Source organism: Somniosus microcephalus, unplaced genomic scaffold (genome assembly GCF_052327205.1).
Source record: "Somniosus microcephalus isolate GS21.2 unplaced genomic scaffold, FLI_Smic_1.0 unresolved_chr9, whole genome shotgun sequence".
In the NCBI taxonomy this organism is placed as follows: Eukaryota; Metazoa; Chordata; class Chondrichthyes; order Squaliformes; family Somniosidae; genus Somniosus; species Somniosus microcephalus.
Genome location: NW_028225187.1, coordinates 18,609,576 through 18,625,476, shown reverse-complemented (window position 1 = coordinate 18,625,476; position 15,901 = coordinate 18,609,576). Strand labels below are relative to the sequence as shown.

The 15,901-nt window shown below is 50.9% G+C and overlaps 1 protein-coding gene across 4 annotated transcripts in view; it reads right to left on the bottom strand.

Moving 5' to 3' along the window:
- Positions 1-15,901, bottom strand: part of LOC147084855 (myocardin-like) — a 91,008-nt gene that overhangs the window by 33,466 nt on the left and 41,641 nt on the right. For all 4 annotated transcript variants that reach the window (XM_085979562.1, XM_085979563.1, XM_085979564.1 and 1 more), the window contains exon 4: positions 14,886-14,961. In XM_085979562.1, the coding sequence (XP_085835688.1) occupies positions 14,886-14,961 (76 nt within the window). The remainder of the gene's footprint in view (positions 1-14,885; positions 14,962-15,901) is intronic.

The window sequence follows — 15,901 nt, the reverse complement described above, 5'->3', positions numbered from 1 at the left end:
GTAGGAATGGGAGTTTTTGGTTGTCATTCAGATTTCTGAAATCAGGGCATATTTGTGAGAATTTTTGGTAGAAATTCTCCCTGATGCCCTGATATTTTCCTCTACACTGTCCCGTCAAACACTCCCAGGGCAGGTACAGGACGGGGTTAGATACAGAGTAAAGCTCCCTCTACACTGTCCCATCAAACACTCCCAGGGCAGGTACAGCATGGGCTTAGATACAGAGTAAAGCTCCCTCTACACTGTCCCATCAAACACTCCCATGGCAGGGACAGCATGGGCTTAGATACAGAGTAAAGCTCCCTCTACACTGTCCCCATCAAACACTCCCAGGGCAGGTACAACACGGGTTAGATACAGAGTAAAGCTCCCTCTACACTGTCCCATCAAACACTCCCAGGGCAGATACAGCACGGGTTAGATACAGAGTGAAGCTCCCTCTACACTGTCCCATCAAACACTCCCAGGGCAGGTACAGCACGGGGTTAGATACAGAGTAAAGCTCCCTCTACACTGTCCCATCAAACACTCCCATGGCAGGTACAGCATGGGCTTCGATACAGAGTAAAGCTCCCTCTACACTGTCCCCATCAAACACTCCCAGGGCAGGTACAACACGGGTTAGATACAGAGTAAAGCTCCCTCTACACTGTCCCATCAAACACTCCCAGGGCAGATACAGCACGGGTTACATACAGAGTGAAGCTCCCTCTACACTGTCCCATCAAACACTCCCAGGGCAGGTACAGCATGGGTTAGATACAGAGTAAAGCTCCCTCTACACTGTCCCATCAAACACTCCCAGGGCAGGTACAGCACGGGTTAGATACAGAGTAAAGCTCCCTCTACACTGGCCCCATCAAACACTCCCAGGGCAGGTACAGCACGGGGTTAGATACAGAGTAAAGCTCCCTCTACACTGTCCCATCAAACACCCCCAGGGCAGGTACAGCATGGGGTTAAATACAGAGTAAAGCTCCCTCTACAGTGTCCCATCAAACACTCCCAGGGCAGGTACAGCACGGGTTATATACAGAGTACAGCTCCCTCTACACTGTCCCATCAAACACTCCCAGGGCAGGTACAGCACGGGGTTAGATACAGAGTAAAGCTCCCTCTACACTGTCCCACCAAACACTCCCAGGGCAGGTACAGCACGGGTTAGATACAGAGTAAAGCTCCCTCTACACTGTCCCATCAAACACTCCAGGTGCAGGTACAGCACGGGTTAGATACAGAGTAAAGCTCCCTCTACACTGTCCCATCAAACACTCCCAGGGCAGGTACAGCACGGGGTTAGATACAGAGTAAAGCTCCCTCTACACTGTCCCATCAAACACTCCCAGGGCTTGGTACAGCACGGGTTAGATACAGAGTAAAGCTCCCTCTACATTGTCCCATCAAACACTCCCAGGGCAGGTACAGCACGGGGTTGGATACAGAGTAAAGCTCCCTCTACACTGTCCCATCAAACACTCTCAGGGCGGGTACAGCACGGGGTTAGATACAGAGTAAAGCTCCCTCTACACTGTCCCATCAAACACTCTCAGGGCGGGTACAGCACGGGGTTAGATACAGAGTAAAGCTCCCTCTACACTGTCCCATCAAAGACTCCCAGGGCAGGTACAGCACGGGGTTAGATACAGAGTAAAGCTCCCTCTACACTGTCCCATCAAACACTCCCAGGGCAGGTACAGCACGGGGTTCGATACACAGTAAAGCTCCCTCTACACTGTCCCATCAAACACTCCCAGGGCAGGTACAGCACGAGGTTGGATACAGAGTAAAGCTCCCTCTACACTGTCCCATCAAACACTCTCAGGGCGGGTACAGCACGGGGTTAGATACAGAGTAAAGCTCCCTCTACACTGTCCCATCAAAGACTCCCAGGGCAGGTACAGCACGGGGTTAGATACAGAGTAAAGCTCCCTCTACACTGTCCCATCAAACACTCCCAGGGCAGGTACAGCACGGGGGTAGATACAGAGTAAAGCTCCCTCTACACTGTCCCATCAAACACTCCCAGGGCAGGTACAGCACGGGGTTGGATACAGAGTCAAGCTCCCTCTACACTGTCCCATCAAACACTCCCAGGGCAGGTACAGCATGGGTTGGATACAGAGTAAAGCTCACTCTACACTGTCCCATCAAACACTCCCAGGGCAGGTACAGCACGGGTTAGATACAGAGTAAAGCTCCCTCTACACTGTCCCGTCAAGCACTCCCAGGGCAGGTACAGCACGGGTTTAGATACAGTGTAAAGCTCCCTCTACACTGTCCCATCAAACAATCCCAGGGCAGGTACAGCACGGGGTTAGATACAGAGTAAAGCTCCCTCTACACTGTCCCATCAAACAGTCCCAGGGCAGGTACAGCATGGGTTAGATACAGAGTAAAGCACCCTCTACACTGTCCGGTCAAATACTCCCAGGGCAGGTACAGCACGGGGTTGGATACAGACTAAAGCTCCCTCTACACTGTCCCATCAAACACTCCCAGGGCAGGTACAGGACGGGGTAGATTCAGAGTAAAGCTCCCTCTACACTGTCCCATCAAACACTCCCAGGGCATGTACAGCACGCGGTTAGATACAGAGTAAAGATCCCTCTACACTGTCCCATCAAACACTCCCAGGGTAGGTACAGCACGGGTTCGATACAGAGTAAAGCTCCCTCTACACTGTACCATCAAACACTCCCAGGGCAGGTACAGCACGGGGTTAGATACAGAGTAAAGCTCCCTCTATACTGTCCCATCAAACACTCCCAGGGCAGGTACAGCACGGGTTAGATACACAGTAAAGCTCCCTCTACACTGTCCCATCAAACACTCCCAGGGCAGGTACAGCACGGGTTAGATACAGAGTCATAGTCATAGAGTCATAGAGTTTTACAGCACAGAAAGAGGCCCTTCGGCCCATCGTGTCTGCGCCGCCCATCCATCCCTGTCCAGTCTAATCCCATTTTCCAGCATTTGGTCCATAGCCTTGTATGCAATGGCATTTCAAGTGCTCATCCAAATGCTTCTTGAATGTTGTGAGGGTTCCTGCCTCTACCACCCTTTCAGGCATTGAATTCCACATTCCAACCACCCTCTGGGTGAAAAAGTTCCTCCTCAAATCCCCTCTAAATCTCCTGCCCCTTACCCTGAATCTATGCCCCCTTGTTATTGACCCCCCAACTAAGGGGAAAAGTTCCTCTTTATCTACCCTATCTATGCCCCTCATCATTTTGTACACCTCAATCAGGTCCCCCCTCAGCCTTCTCTGCTCCAAGGAAAACAACCCCAGCCTGTCCAGCCTCTCTTCATAGCTGAGGCGCTCCATCCCAGGTAACATCCTGGTGAATCTTCTCTGCACCCTCTCCAAAGCAATCACATCCTTCCTATAGTGAGGCGACCAGAACTGCACGCAGTACTCCAGCTGTGACCTCACCAGCGTTTTGTACAGCTCCATCATAACCTCCCTGCTCTTATATTCTATGCCTCGGCTAATGAAGGCAAGTATCCCATATGCCTTTTTAACCACCTTATCTACCTGCTCCGCTGCCTTCAGGGATCTATGTACATGTACACCAAGGTCCCTCTGACCCTCTGTACTTCCTAGGGTCCTACCACTCATTGTGTATTCCCTTGCCTTACTTGTCCGTCCAAAATGCATCACCTCGCACTTTTCAGGGTTAAATTCCATTTGCCACTTTTCCGCCCATCTGACCAACCCGTTTATATCGTCCTGTAGCCTGAGGCTTTCCTCCTCGCAATTTACCACCCCACCAATTTTCGTGTCATCTGCGAACTTACTGATCATACCTTTTACATTCTCATCCAAATCATTTATGTAGATCACAAACAACAAGGGACCCAGCACCGATCCCTGAGGTACCCCACTGGACACAGGCTTCCAGTCACAAAAGCAACCTTCGACCATCACCCTCTGCCTCCTGCCACTCAGCCAGTTTAGGATCCAACGCGCCAAGGCACCCTGGATCCCATGGGCTCTTACCTTCTTGACCAGTCTCCTATGCGGGACTTTGTCAAAAGCTTTACTGAAGTCCATGTAAACCACATCCACAGCATTTCCCTCATCCACCCCCGTCGTCACCCTCTCGAAAAATTCAATCAGATTTGTCAGACGTGATTTGCCCTTGACAAAGCCATGCTGACTATCCCCGATTAATCCTTGCCTCTCCAAGTGGAGATTAATTTTGTCCCTCAGAATTTTTTCCAATAATTTCCCCACCACAGATGGTAGACTCACTGGCCTGTAATTCCCTGGTTTATCCCTGCTACCCTTCTTGAATAATGGTACTACGTTAGCTGTTCTCCAGTCCTCTGGTACATCCCCTGTGGCCAGAGAGGTTCTGAAAATTTGTGTCAGAGCCCCTGCAATCTCCTCCTTTGCCTCCCACAGCAGCCTGGGATACATCTCGTCCGGGCCTGGGGATTTATCCACTTTTTGGCCTGCTAAAACCGCTAGCACCTCCTCCCTCTCGATGCTAATATGTTCAAGTATGTCACAGTCCCCTTGCCCGATTTCTATGTCTGCATCATCTTTCTCCATAGTGAACACAGATGCAAAAAATTCATTTAAAACCCCGCCTACATCCTCTGGCTCTACACACAGATTGCCACTGCCAGTGTAAAGCTCCCTCTACACTGTCCCATCAAACACTCCCAGGGCAGGTACAACACGGGTTAGATACAGAGTAAAGCTCCCTCTACACTGTCCCATCAAACACTCCCAGGGCAGATACAGCACGGGTTAGATACAGAGTGAAGCTCCCTCTACACTGTCCCATCAAACACTCCCAGGGCAGGTACAGCACGGGGTTAGATACAGAGTAAAGCTCCCTCTACACTGTCCCATCAAACACTCCCATGGCAGGTACAGCATGGGCTTCGATACAGAGTAAAGCTCCCTCTACACTGTCCCCATCAAACACTCCCAGGGCAGGTACAACACGGGTTAGATACAGAGTAAAGCTCCCTCTACACTGTCCCATCAAACACTCCCAGGGCAGATACAGCACGGGTTACATACAGAGTGAAGCTCCCTCTACACTGTCCCATCAAACACTCCCAGGGCAGGTACAGCATGGGTTAGATACAGAGTAAAGCTCCCTCTACACTGTCCCATCAAACACTCCCAGGGCAGGTACAGCACGGGTTAGATACAGAGTAAAGCTCCCTCTACACTGGCCCCATCAAACACTCCCAGGGCAGGTACAGCACGGGGTTAGATACAGAGTAAAGCTCCCTCTACACTGTCCCATCAAACACCCCCAGGGCAGGTACAGCATGGGGTTAAATACAGAGTAAAGCTCCCTCTACAGTGTCCCATCAAACACTCCCAGGGCAGGTACAGCACGGGTTATATACAGAGTACAGCTCCCTCTACACTGTCCCATCAAACACTCCCAGGGCAGGTACAGCACGGGGTTAGATACAGAGTAAAGCTCCCTCTACACTGTCCCACCAAACACTCCCAGGGCAGGTACAGCACGGGTTAGATACAGAGTAAAGCTCCCTCTACACTGTCCCATCAAACACTCCAGGTGCAGGTACAGCACGGGTTAGATACAGAGTAAAGCTCCCTCTACACTGTCCCATCAAACACTCCCAGGGCAGGTACAGCACGGGGTTAGATACAGAGTAAAGCTCCCTCTACACTGTCCCATCAAACACTCCCAGGGCTTGGTACAGCACGGGTTAGATACAGAGTAAAGCTCCCTCTACATTGTCCCATCAAACACTCCCAGGGCAGGTACAGCACGGGGTTGGATACAGAGTAAAGCTCCCTCTACACTGTCCCATCAAACACTCTCAGGGCGGGTACAGCACGGGGTTAGATACAGAGTAAAGCTCCCTCTACACTGTCCCATCAAACACTCTCAGGGCGGGTACAGCACGGGGTTAGATACAGAGTAAAGCTCCCTCTACACTGTCCCATCAAAGACTCCCAGGGCAGGTACAGCACGGGGTTAGATACAGAGTAAAGCTCCCTCTACACTGTCCCATCAAACACTCCCAGGGCAGGTACAGCACGGGGTTCGATACACAGTAAAGCTCCCTCTACACTGTCCCATCAAACACTCCCAGGGCAGGTACAGCACGAGGTTGGATACAGAGTAAAGCTCCCTCTACACTGTCCCATCAAACACTCTCAGGGCGGGTACAGCACGGGGTTAGATACAGAGTAAAGCTCCCTCTACACTGTCCCATCAAAGACTCCCAGGGCAGGTACAGCACGGGGTTAGATACAGAGTAAAGCTCCCTCTACACTGTCCCATCAAACACTCCCAGGGCAGGTACAGCACGGGGGTAGATACAGAGTAAAGCTCCCTCTACACTGTCCCATCAAACACTCCCAGGGCAGGTACAGCACGGGGTTGGATACAGAGTCAAGCTCCCTCTACACTGTCCCATCAAACACTCCCAGGGCAGGTACAGCATGGGTTGGATACAGAGTAAAGCTCACTCTACACTGTCCCATCAAACACTCCCAGGGCAGGTACAGCACGGGTTAGATACAGAGTAAAGCTCCCTCTACACTGTCCCGTCAAGCACTCCCAGGGCAGGTACAGCACGGGTTTAGATACAGTGTAAAGCTCCCTCTACACTGTCCCATCAAACAATCCCAGGGCAGGTACAGCACGGGGTTAGATACAGAGTAAAGCTCCCTCTACACTGTCCCATCAAACAGTCCCAGGGCAGGTACAGCATGGGTTAGATACAGAGTAAAGCACCCTCTACACTGTCCGGTCAAATACTCCCAGGGCAGGTACAGCACGGGGTTGGATACAGACTAAAGCTCCCTCTACACTGTCCCATCAAACACTCCCAGGGCAGGTACAGGACGGGGTAGATTCAGAGTAAAGCTCCCTCTACACTGTCCCATCAAACACTCCCAGGGCATGTACAGCACGCGGTTAGATACAGAGTAAAGATCCCTCTACACTGTCCCATCAAACACTCCCAGGGTAGGTACAGCACGGGTTCGATACAGAGTAAAGCTCCCTCTACACTGTACCATCAAACACTCCCAGGGCAGGTACAGCACGGGGTTAGATACAGAGTAAAGCTCCCTCTATACTGTCCCATCAAACACTCCCAGGGCAGGTACAGCACGGGTTAGATACACAGTAAAGCTCCCTCTACACTGTCCCATCAAACACTCCCAGGGCAGGTACAGCACGGGTTAGATACAGAGTCATAGTCATAGAGTCATAGAGTTTTACAGCACAGAAAGAGGCCCTTCGGCCCATCGTGTCTGCGCCGCCCATCCATCCCTGTCCAGTCTAATCCCATTTTCCAGCATTTGGTCCATAGCCTTGTATGCAATGGCATTTCAAGTGCTCATCCAAATGCTTCTTGAATGTTGTGAGGGTTCCTGCCTCTACCACCCTTTCAGGCATTGAATTCCACATTCCAACCACCCTCTGGGTGAAAAAGTTCCTCCTCAAATCCCCTCTAAATCTCCTGCCCCTTACCCTGAATCTATGCCCCCTTGTTATTGACCCCCCAACTAAGGGGAAAAGTTCCTCTTTATCTACCCTATCTATGCCCCTCATCATTTTGTACACCTCAATCAGGTCCCCCCTCAGCCTTCTCTGCTCCAAGGAAAACAACCCCAGCCTGTCCAGCCTCTCTTCATAGCTGAGGCGCTCCATCCCAGGTAACATCCTGGTGAATCTTCTCTGCACCCTCTCCAAAGCAATCACATCCTTCCTATAGTGAGGCGACCAGAACTGCACGCAGTACTCCAGCTGTGACCTCACCAGCGTTTTGTACAGCTCCATCATAACCTCCCTGCTCTTATATTCTATGCCTCGGCTAATGAAGGCAAGTATCCCATATGCCTTTTTAACCACCTTATCTACCTGCTCCGCTGCCTTCAGGGATCTATGTACATGTACACCAAGGTCCCTCTGACCCTCTGTACTTCCTAGGGTCCTACCACTCATTGTGTATTCCCTTGCCTTACTTGTCCGTCCAAAATGCATCACCTCGCACTTTTCAGGGTTAAATTCCATTTGCCACTTTTCCGCCCATCTGACCAACCCGTTTATATCGTCCTGTAGCCTGAGGCTTTCCTCCTCGCAATTTACCACCCCACCAATTTTCGTGTCATCTGCGAACTTACTGATCATACCTTTTACATTCTCATCCAAATCATTTATGTAGATCACAAACAACAAGGGACCCAGCACCGATCCCTGAGGTACCCCACTGGACACAGGCTTCCAGTCACAAAAGCAACCTTCGACCATCACCCTCTGCCTCCTGCCACTCAGCCAGTTTAGGATCCAACGCGCCAAGGCACCCTGGATCCCATGGGCTCTTACCTTCTTGACCAGTCTCCTATGCGGGACTTTGTCAAAAGCTTTACTGAAGTCCATGTAAACCACATCCACAGCATTTCCCTCATCCACCCCCGTCGTCACCCTCTCGAAAAATTCAATCAGATTTGTCAGACGTGATTTGCCCTTGACAAAGCCATGCTGACTATCCCCGATTAATCCTTGCCTCTCCAAGTGGAGATTAATTTTGTCCCTCAGAATTTTTTCCAATAATTTCCCCACCACAGATGGTAGACTCACTGGCCTGTAATTCCCTGGTTTATCCCTGCTACCCTTCTTGAATAATGGTACTACGTTAGCTGTTCTCCAGTCCTCTGGTACATCCCCTGTGGCCAGAGAGGTTCTGAAAATTTGTGTCAGAGCCCCTGCAATCTCCTCCTTTGCCTCCCACAGCAGCCTGGGATACATCTCGTCCGGGCCTGGGGATTTATCCACTTTTTGGCCTGCTAAAACCGCTAGCACCTCCTCCCTCTCGATGCTAATATGTTCAAGTATGTCACAGTCCCCTTGCCCGATTTCTATGTCTGCATCATCTTTCTCCATAGTGAACACAGATGCAAAAAATTCATTTAAAACCCCGCCTACATCCTCTGGCTCTACACACAGATTGCCACTGCCAGTGTAAAGCTCCCTCTACACTGTCCCATCAAACACTCCCAGGGCAGGTACAGCAGAGAAGTGAAGGAGGGGGGAGACGGCGATGAGAAGGGAAGGATGTAGAAGCGGTGAGGTCCACAGACTCCAAGAGATTAAACGGGATCGGGAGCTCGAAGCGGGGTCCGAGTGTGATTTTTTCGACACAAGGGAGATTGAATTGCGCACTCGTTGGGAGTTTGGGACTTCCTTAGAACTGCACCACCTCAACAGAGTGCTGGAGTCGCTGCCCAAGATTCGCGAGATTTCACATCACACCCGTGAGGTCCTCTGGTCCATTCGGAGTGAAACGGTCAAGGATGGGAGAGATTCAGCCACTTTTGGACAGGTTGGGTGATTGGGCAGAAACATGGCAGATGCAGTATAATGTGGATAAATGCGAGGTTATCCACTTTGGTGGCAAAAACAGGAAGGCAGATTATTATCTGAATGGCAATAGATTGGAAGAAGGGGAAGTGCAAAGAGACCTGGGTGTCCTTGTGCACCAGTCGCTGAAAGTAAGCATGCAGGTGCAGCAGGCGGTTAAGAAGGCAAATGGTATGTTGGCCTTCGTAGCAAGAGGGTTCGAGTACAGGAACAAGGATGTCTTGCTGCAGTTGTACAGGGCCTTGGTGAGACCACACCTTGAGTATTGTGTGCAGTTTTGGTCGCCTTATCTGAGGAAGGATGTTCTTGCCATGGAGGGAGTGCAGCGAAGATTCACCAGGCTGATACCTGGGATGGCAGGAATGATGTATGAGGAGAGATTAGATCGATTGGGCTTATATTCGTTAGAGTTTAGAAGAATGAGAGGGGATCTCATTGAAACTTATAAAATTCTAACAGGACTAGATGCAGGAAGGATGTTCCCGATGGCCGGGGAGTCCAGAACCAGGGGTCACAGTCTAAGGATAATGTCGAGGAACCAACCAGAGATCAGGCCATCTTAGACTGGGTATTATGTAACGAGAATGGATTAATTAGCAATCTTGTTGTACGAGGCCCCTTGGGTCGGAGCGATCATAATATGATCGAATTCTTCATTAAGACGGAGAATGAAGTCGTCGACTCAGAGACTAGGGTCCTAAATTTAAATAAAGGAAACTACGATGGTCTGAGGCGTGAGTTGAGTTGATTGGGGAATGTCACTCAAAGGGTTGACGGTGGATAGGCAATGGCAAACATTCAAAGACCGCATGGATGAACTACAGAATTTGTTCATCCCAGTTTGGCATAAAAATAAAACAAAAAAGGTGACTCAACAGTGGCTAACAAGGGAAATTAGGGATTGCATAAGATCCAAGGAGAGGACATATAAATTGGCCAGAAAAAGCAGTAAACCTGAGGATTGGGAGCAGTTTAGGATTCAACAAAGGAGGACAAAGGGATTAATTAAGAAAGGGAAAATAGAAAATGAGAGTAAGCTTGCAGGGAACATAAAAGCTGACTGTAAAAGCTTTTATAGATATGTGAAGAGAAAAGGATTGGTGAAGTCAAGCATAGGTCCCTTGCAGTCAGAATCAGGGGAATTTATAATGGGGAACAAAGAAATGGCAGACCAATTAAATACATATTTTGGTTCTGTCTTCACAAAGGAGGACACAAATAACCTCCCAGAGATGTCGGGGAACATAGGGTCTGATGAAAGGGAGGAACTGAAAGAAATCAGTATTTGTAGGGAAATGGTGTTGGGAAAATTGATGGGACTGAAGGCCGATAAATCCCCAGGGCCTGATAATCTACATCCCAGGGTACATAAGGAAGTGGCCAAAGAAATAGTTGATGCATTGCTGGTCATATTCCAAAACTCGATAGACTCTGGAACAGTTCCCATGGATTGGAGGGTAGTTAATGTTACCCCACTATTCAAAAAAGGTGGTAGAGAGAAAACGGGGAATTACAGACCGGTAAGCCTGACATCGGTAGTGGGGAAAATGCTAGAGTCTATTATAAAAGATGTAATATCAGAGCACTTGGAAAACAGTGACAGGATCAGACAAATTCAACATGGATTTAGAAAAGGTAAATTGTGCTTGACTAATCTACTGGAATTTTTTGAGGATGTAACTGGTAAAATAGATAAGGGAGAACCAGTGGATGTGGTGCATTTGGACTTTCAGAAGGCTTTCGATAAGGTCCCGCGTAAGAGATTAGCGTGTAAAGTTAAGGCACATGGGATTGGGGGCAAGGTATTGACTTGGATAGAGAACTGGTTGGCAGACAGAAAGCAAAGAGTTGGAATAAATAGGTCTTTTTTCAAGTGGCAGGCAGTGACTAGTGGGGTACCGCAGGGATTGGTCCTTGGGCCCCAGTTATTCACAATATATATTAATGATCTAGACAAATTTGCAGACGACACAAAGCTGGGTGGGCGTGTGTGCTATGAGGAAGATGCCGAGAAACTCCAGGATGATTTGGACAGGTTGGGTGATTGGGCAGATGCAGTATAATGTGGATAAATGCGAGGTTATCCACTTTGGTGGCAAAAACAGGAAGGCAGATTATTATCTGAATGGCACTAGATTGGGAGAAGGGGAAGTTCAACGAGACCTGGGTGTCCTTGTGCACCAGTCGCTGAAGGTAAGCATGCAGGTGCAGCAGGCGGTTAAGAAGGCAAATGGTATGTTGGCCTTCGTAGCGAGAGGATTCGAGTACAGGAACAAGGATGTCTTGCTGCAGTTATACAGGGCCTTGGTGAGACCACACCTTGAGTATTGTGTGCAGTTTTGGTCGCCTTATCTGAGGAAGGATGTTCTTGCCATGGAAGGAGTTCAGCGAAGATTCACCAGGCTGATACCTGGGATGGCAGGAATGACGTATGAGGAGAGATTGGGTCGATTGGGCTTGTACTCGCTGGAGTTTAGAAGAATGAGAGGGGATCTCATTGAAACTTATAAAATTCTGGCAGGACTGGACAGACGAGATGCAGGAAGGATGTTCCCGATGGCGGGGGAGTCCAGAACCAGGGGTCACAGTCTAAGGATAAGGGGTAGGCCATTTAGGACAGAAATGAGGAGGAATTTCTTCACCCACAGAGTGGTGAACCTGTGGAATTCTCTACCACAGAAGGCATTGGAGGGCAATTCATTAAATATATTCAAGAAGGAGTTAGATATATTTCTTAAGGCTAAAGGGATCAAGGGATATGGGGAGAGAAGGCAGGGACAGGGTACTGAATTTGGATGATCAGCCATGATCTCATTGAATGGCGGAGCAGGCTCGAGGGGCCGAATGGCCTACTCCTGCTCCTGTCTTCTATGCTTCTATGAGGGATTCAATCTCGAGACTGCCCATCCCATTTTACACCACGTGCGCTTGTAGCCTGCTTACGGAGAGCGGGGCCTGTCTCTTAAAGAAAGAAAGACTTGCATTTATATAGCGCCTTTCACGACCATAGGACACACAGCCAATGAAGTACTTTTGAAGTGTTGTAATGTAGGAAACACGGCAGCTAATTTGTGCACAGCAAGCTCCCACAAACAGAAATCTGATAAGACCAGATTATCCTTTTTTTATTAGTGATGTTGATTGAGGGAAAAATATTGGTCCCAGGACAACGGGGATAATTACTCCCCACTCTTCTTCGAAATAGTGCCGTGGGATCTTTGATGTCCCACCTGGGAGAGCAAACGGGGCTTCGGGTTAACGTCTCATCCGAAAGACGGCACCTCCGACAGTGCAGCGCTCCCTCAGTACTGGCACCGGGGAGTGCGGGCCTGGATTATGGAGCTCAAGTCCTAGATAGGGAGGGGGCGAGGGCTACGGAGGGATTTGAACAGAAGGATGAGAATTGTAAGGGCTGGAGGAGTTTACAGAGATAGGGAGGGGACGAGGGGCCATGGAGGGATTTGAACACGATGAGAATTGTAAGGGCTGGAGGAGGTTACAGAGATAGGGAGCGGGCGAGGGCCATGGAAGGATTTAAACAGGAGGATGAGAATTGTAGGGGCTGGAGGATGTTACAGAGATAGGGAGGGGGCGAGGGCCTTTGAGGGATTTGAACAGGAGGGTGAGAATTGTAGGGCTGGAGGAGGTTACAGAGATAGGGAGGGGGCGAGGGGCCTTTGAGGGATTTGAACAGGAGGATGAGAATTGTAGGGCTGGAGGAGGTTACAGAGATAGAGAGGGGGCGAGGGCCATGGAGGGATTTAAACAGGAGGATGAGAATTGTAGGGGCTGGAGGATGTTACAGAGATAGGGAGGGGGCGAGGGCCTTTGAGGGATTTGAACAGGAGGGTGAGAATTGTAGGGCTGGAGGAGGTTACAGAGATAGGGAGGGGGCGAGGGGCCTTTGAGGGTTTTGAACAGGAGGATGAGAATTGTAGGGGCTGGAGGAGATTACAGAGATAGGGAGGGGGCGAGGGTCATGGAGGGATTTGAACAGGAGGATGAGAATTGTAGGGCTGGAGGAGATTGCAGAGATGGGGAGGGGCGAGGGGCCATGGAGGGATTTGAACAGGAAGATGAGAATTGTAGGGCTGGAGGCGGTTACAGAGATAGGGAGGGGGTGAGGGGCCCTGGAGGGAGTTGAAAATAAAGGTTTTATACACCTTCCCTAATCATCCCTTCACACTTCCATGACCGGGTGCTATAGACCTTCCCAATGCATCCCCCTAGGTATCTTCCATCAATCTCTCCATGAATCTCCAACTTCCTTATTTGGCCAGTGGAGCGATCAGTGCTATGCAGATAAACCAGCAAAGGCAATACACAAGACCGAGTGACCACACACCCCTCCCCCATCCCCCCAATCACTTCCTCATTCATGACGTCACTGAAGTGGAACTTGATGATGTCACAGTATGGGCTATGGCCCCCTTGATGCCAGTACTGAGGGAGCGCTGCACTGTCGGAGGTAGATGTATATACTCTAGGACTGGGGCCCCATAATCCAGGCCCACACTCCCCGGTGCCAGCACTGAGGGAGCGCTGCACTGTCGGAGGTAGATGTATATGCTCTAGGACTCGAGCTCCATAATCCAGGCCCACACTCCCCGGTGCCAGTACTGAGGGAGCGCTGCACTGTCGGAGGTAGATGTATATACTCGAGGACTCGAGCCCCATAATCCAGGCCCACACTCCCCGGTGCCAGTACTGAGGGAGCGCTGCACTGTCGGAGGTAGATGTATATACTCTAGGACTCGAGCCCCATAATCCAGGCCCACACTCCCCGGTGCCAGTACTGAGGCAGCGCTGCACTGTCGGAGGTAGATGTATATACTCTAGGACTCGAGCTCCATAATCCAGGCCCACACTCCCCGGTGCCAGTACTGAGGGAGCGCTGCACTGTCGGAGGTAGATGTATATACTCTCGGACTCGAGCTCCATAATCCAGGCCCACGGTCGCCAGTACTGAGGGAGTGCTGCACTGTCGGAGGTGCCGTCTTTCGGACGAGACGTTAAACCGAGGCCCCGTCTGCCCTCTCAGGTGGACGTAAAAGATCCCACGGGCACTATTGGAAGAAGAGCGGGGGAGGGAGTTCTCCCCGGTGTCCTGGGGCCGATATTTATCCCTCAACCAACATCACTAAAACAGATTATTTGGTTAGTGTCGTGTTTCTGTTTGTGGGAGCTTGCTGTGCGCAAATTGGCTGCCGCGTTTCCCAAGTTACAACAGCGAACGCATCAGAAAAAGGACGTCATTGGCTGTAAAGCGCTTTGTGACATCTTGAGCTCGTGTTAGGCGCGGGAGAAATGCAAGTCTTTACCTCGAATGTTGCCGTCGGACTGCATATTGACAGATCGTGAGCGAGAGGGCGGCAGATTAGTTTAACGCCTTCAATGGATCTCCGAGCGACGGTCGCCCTCTTCCTCACCCCCGCCATCAGCGCCTGAGACACAGTACGCCCCCACCCCCACCGTGTCACGGGAGTGTGTGGGTGTGCGTAACGCTACCTTCCAAAATGTTCATCTTCACCAGCTCTGAGCGGTCTGGCCTGCTCCGTATCTTGTGTTTCAGAAAGTCCTCTGTCTGCGGAGCCGGGGACAGAAATAGTTTAATTTTCACTCCTCACCTCCCTCAGCCTCCAAACTGTGGGACTCCCTCCCCTCCCTCAGTCTCCAAACTGTGGGACTCCCTCCCCTCCCTCAGTCTCCAAACTGTGGGACTCCCTCCCCTCCCTCAGTCTCCAAACTGTGGGACTCCCTCCCCTCCCTCAGTCTCCAAACTGTGGGACTCCCTCCCCTCCCTCAGTCTCCAAACTGTGGGACTCCCTCCCCTCCCTCAGTCTCCAAACTGTGGGACTCCCTCCCCTCCCTCAGTCTCCAAACTGTGGGACTCCCTCCCCTCCCTCAGTCTCCAAACTGTGGGACTCCCTCCCCTCCCTCAGTCTCCAAACTGTGGGACTCCCTCCCCTCCCTCAGTCTCCAAACTGTGGGACTCCCTCCCCTCCCTCAGTCTCCAAACTGTGGGACTCCCTCCCCTCCCTCAGTCTCAAAACTGTGGGACTCCCTCCCTCCCTCAGTCTCCAAACTGTGAGACTCCCTCCCCTCCCTCAGTCTCCAAACTGTGGGACTCCCTCCACTCACTCAGTCTCCAAACTGTGGGACTCCCTCCCCTCCCTCAGTCTCCAAACTGTGGGACTCCCTCCCCTCCCTCAGTCTCCAAACTGTGGGACTCCCTCCCCTCCCTCAGCCTCCAAACTGTGGGACTCCCTCCCCTCCCTCAGTCTCCAAACTGTGGGACTCCCTCCCCTCCCTCAGTCTCCAAACTGTGGGACTCCCTCCCCTCCCTCAGTCTCCAAACTGTGGGACTCCCTCCCCTCCCTCAGTCTCCAAACTGTGGGACTCCCTCCCCTCCCTCAGTCTCCAAACTGTGGGACTCCCTCCCCTCCCTCAGTCTCCAAACCGTGGGACTCCCTCCCCTCCCTCAGTCTCCAAACTGTGGGACTCCCTCCCCTCCCTCAGTCTCC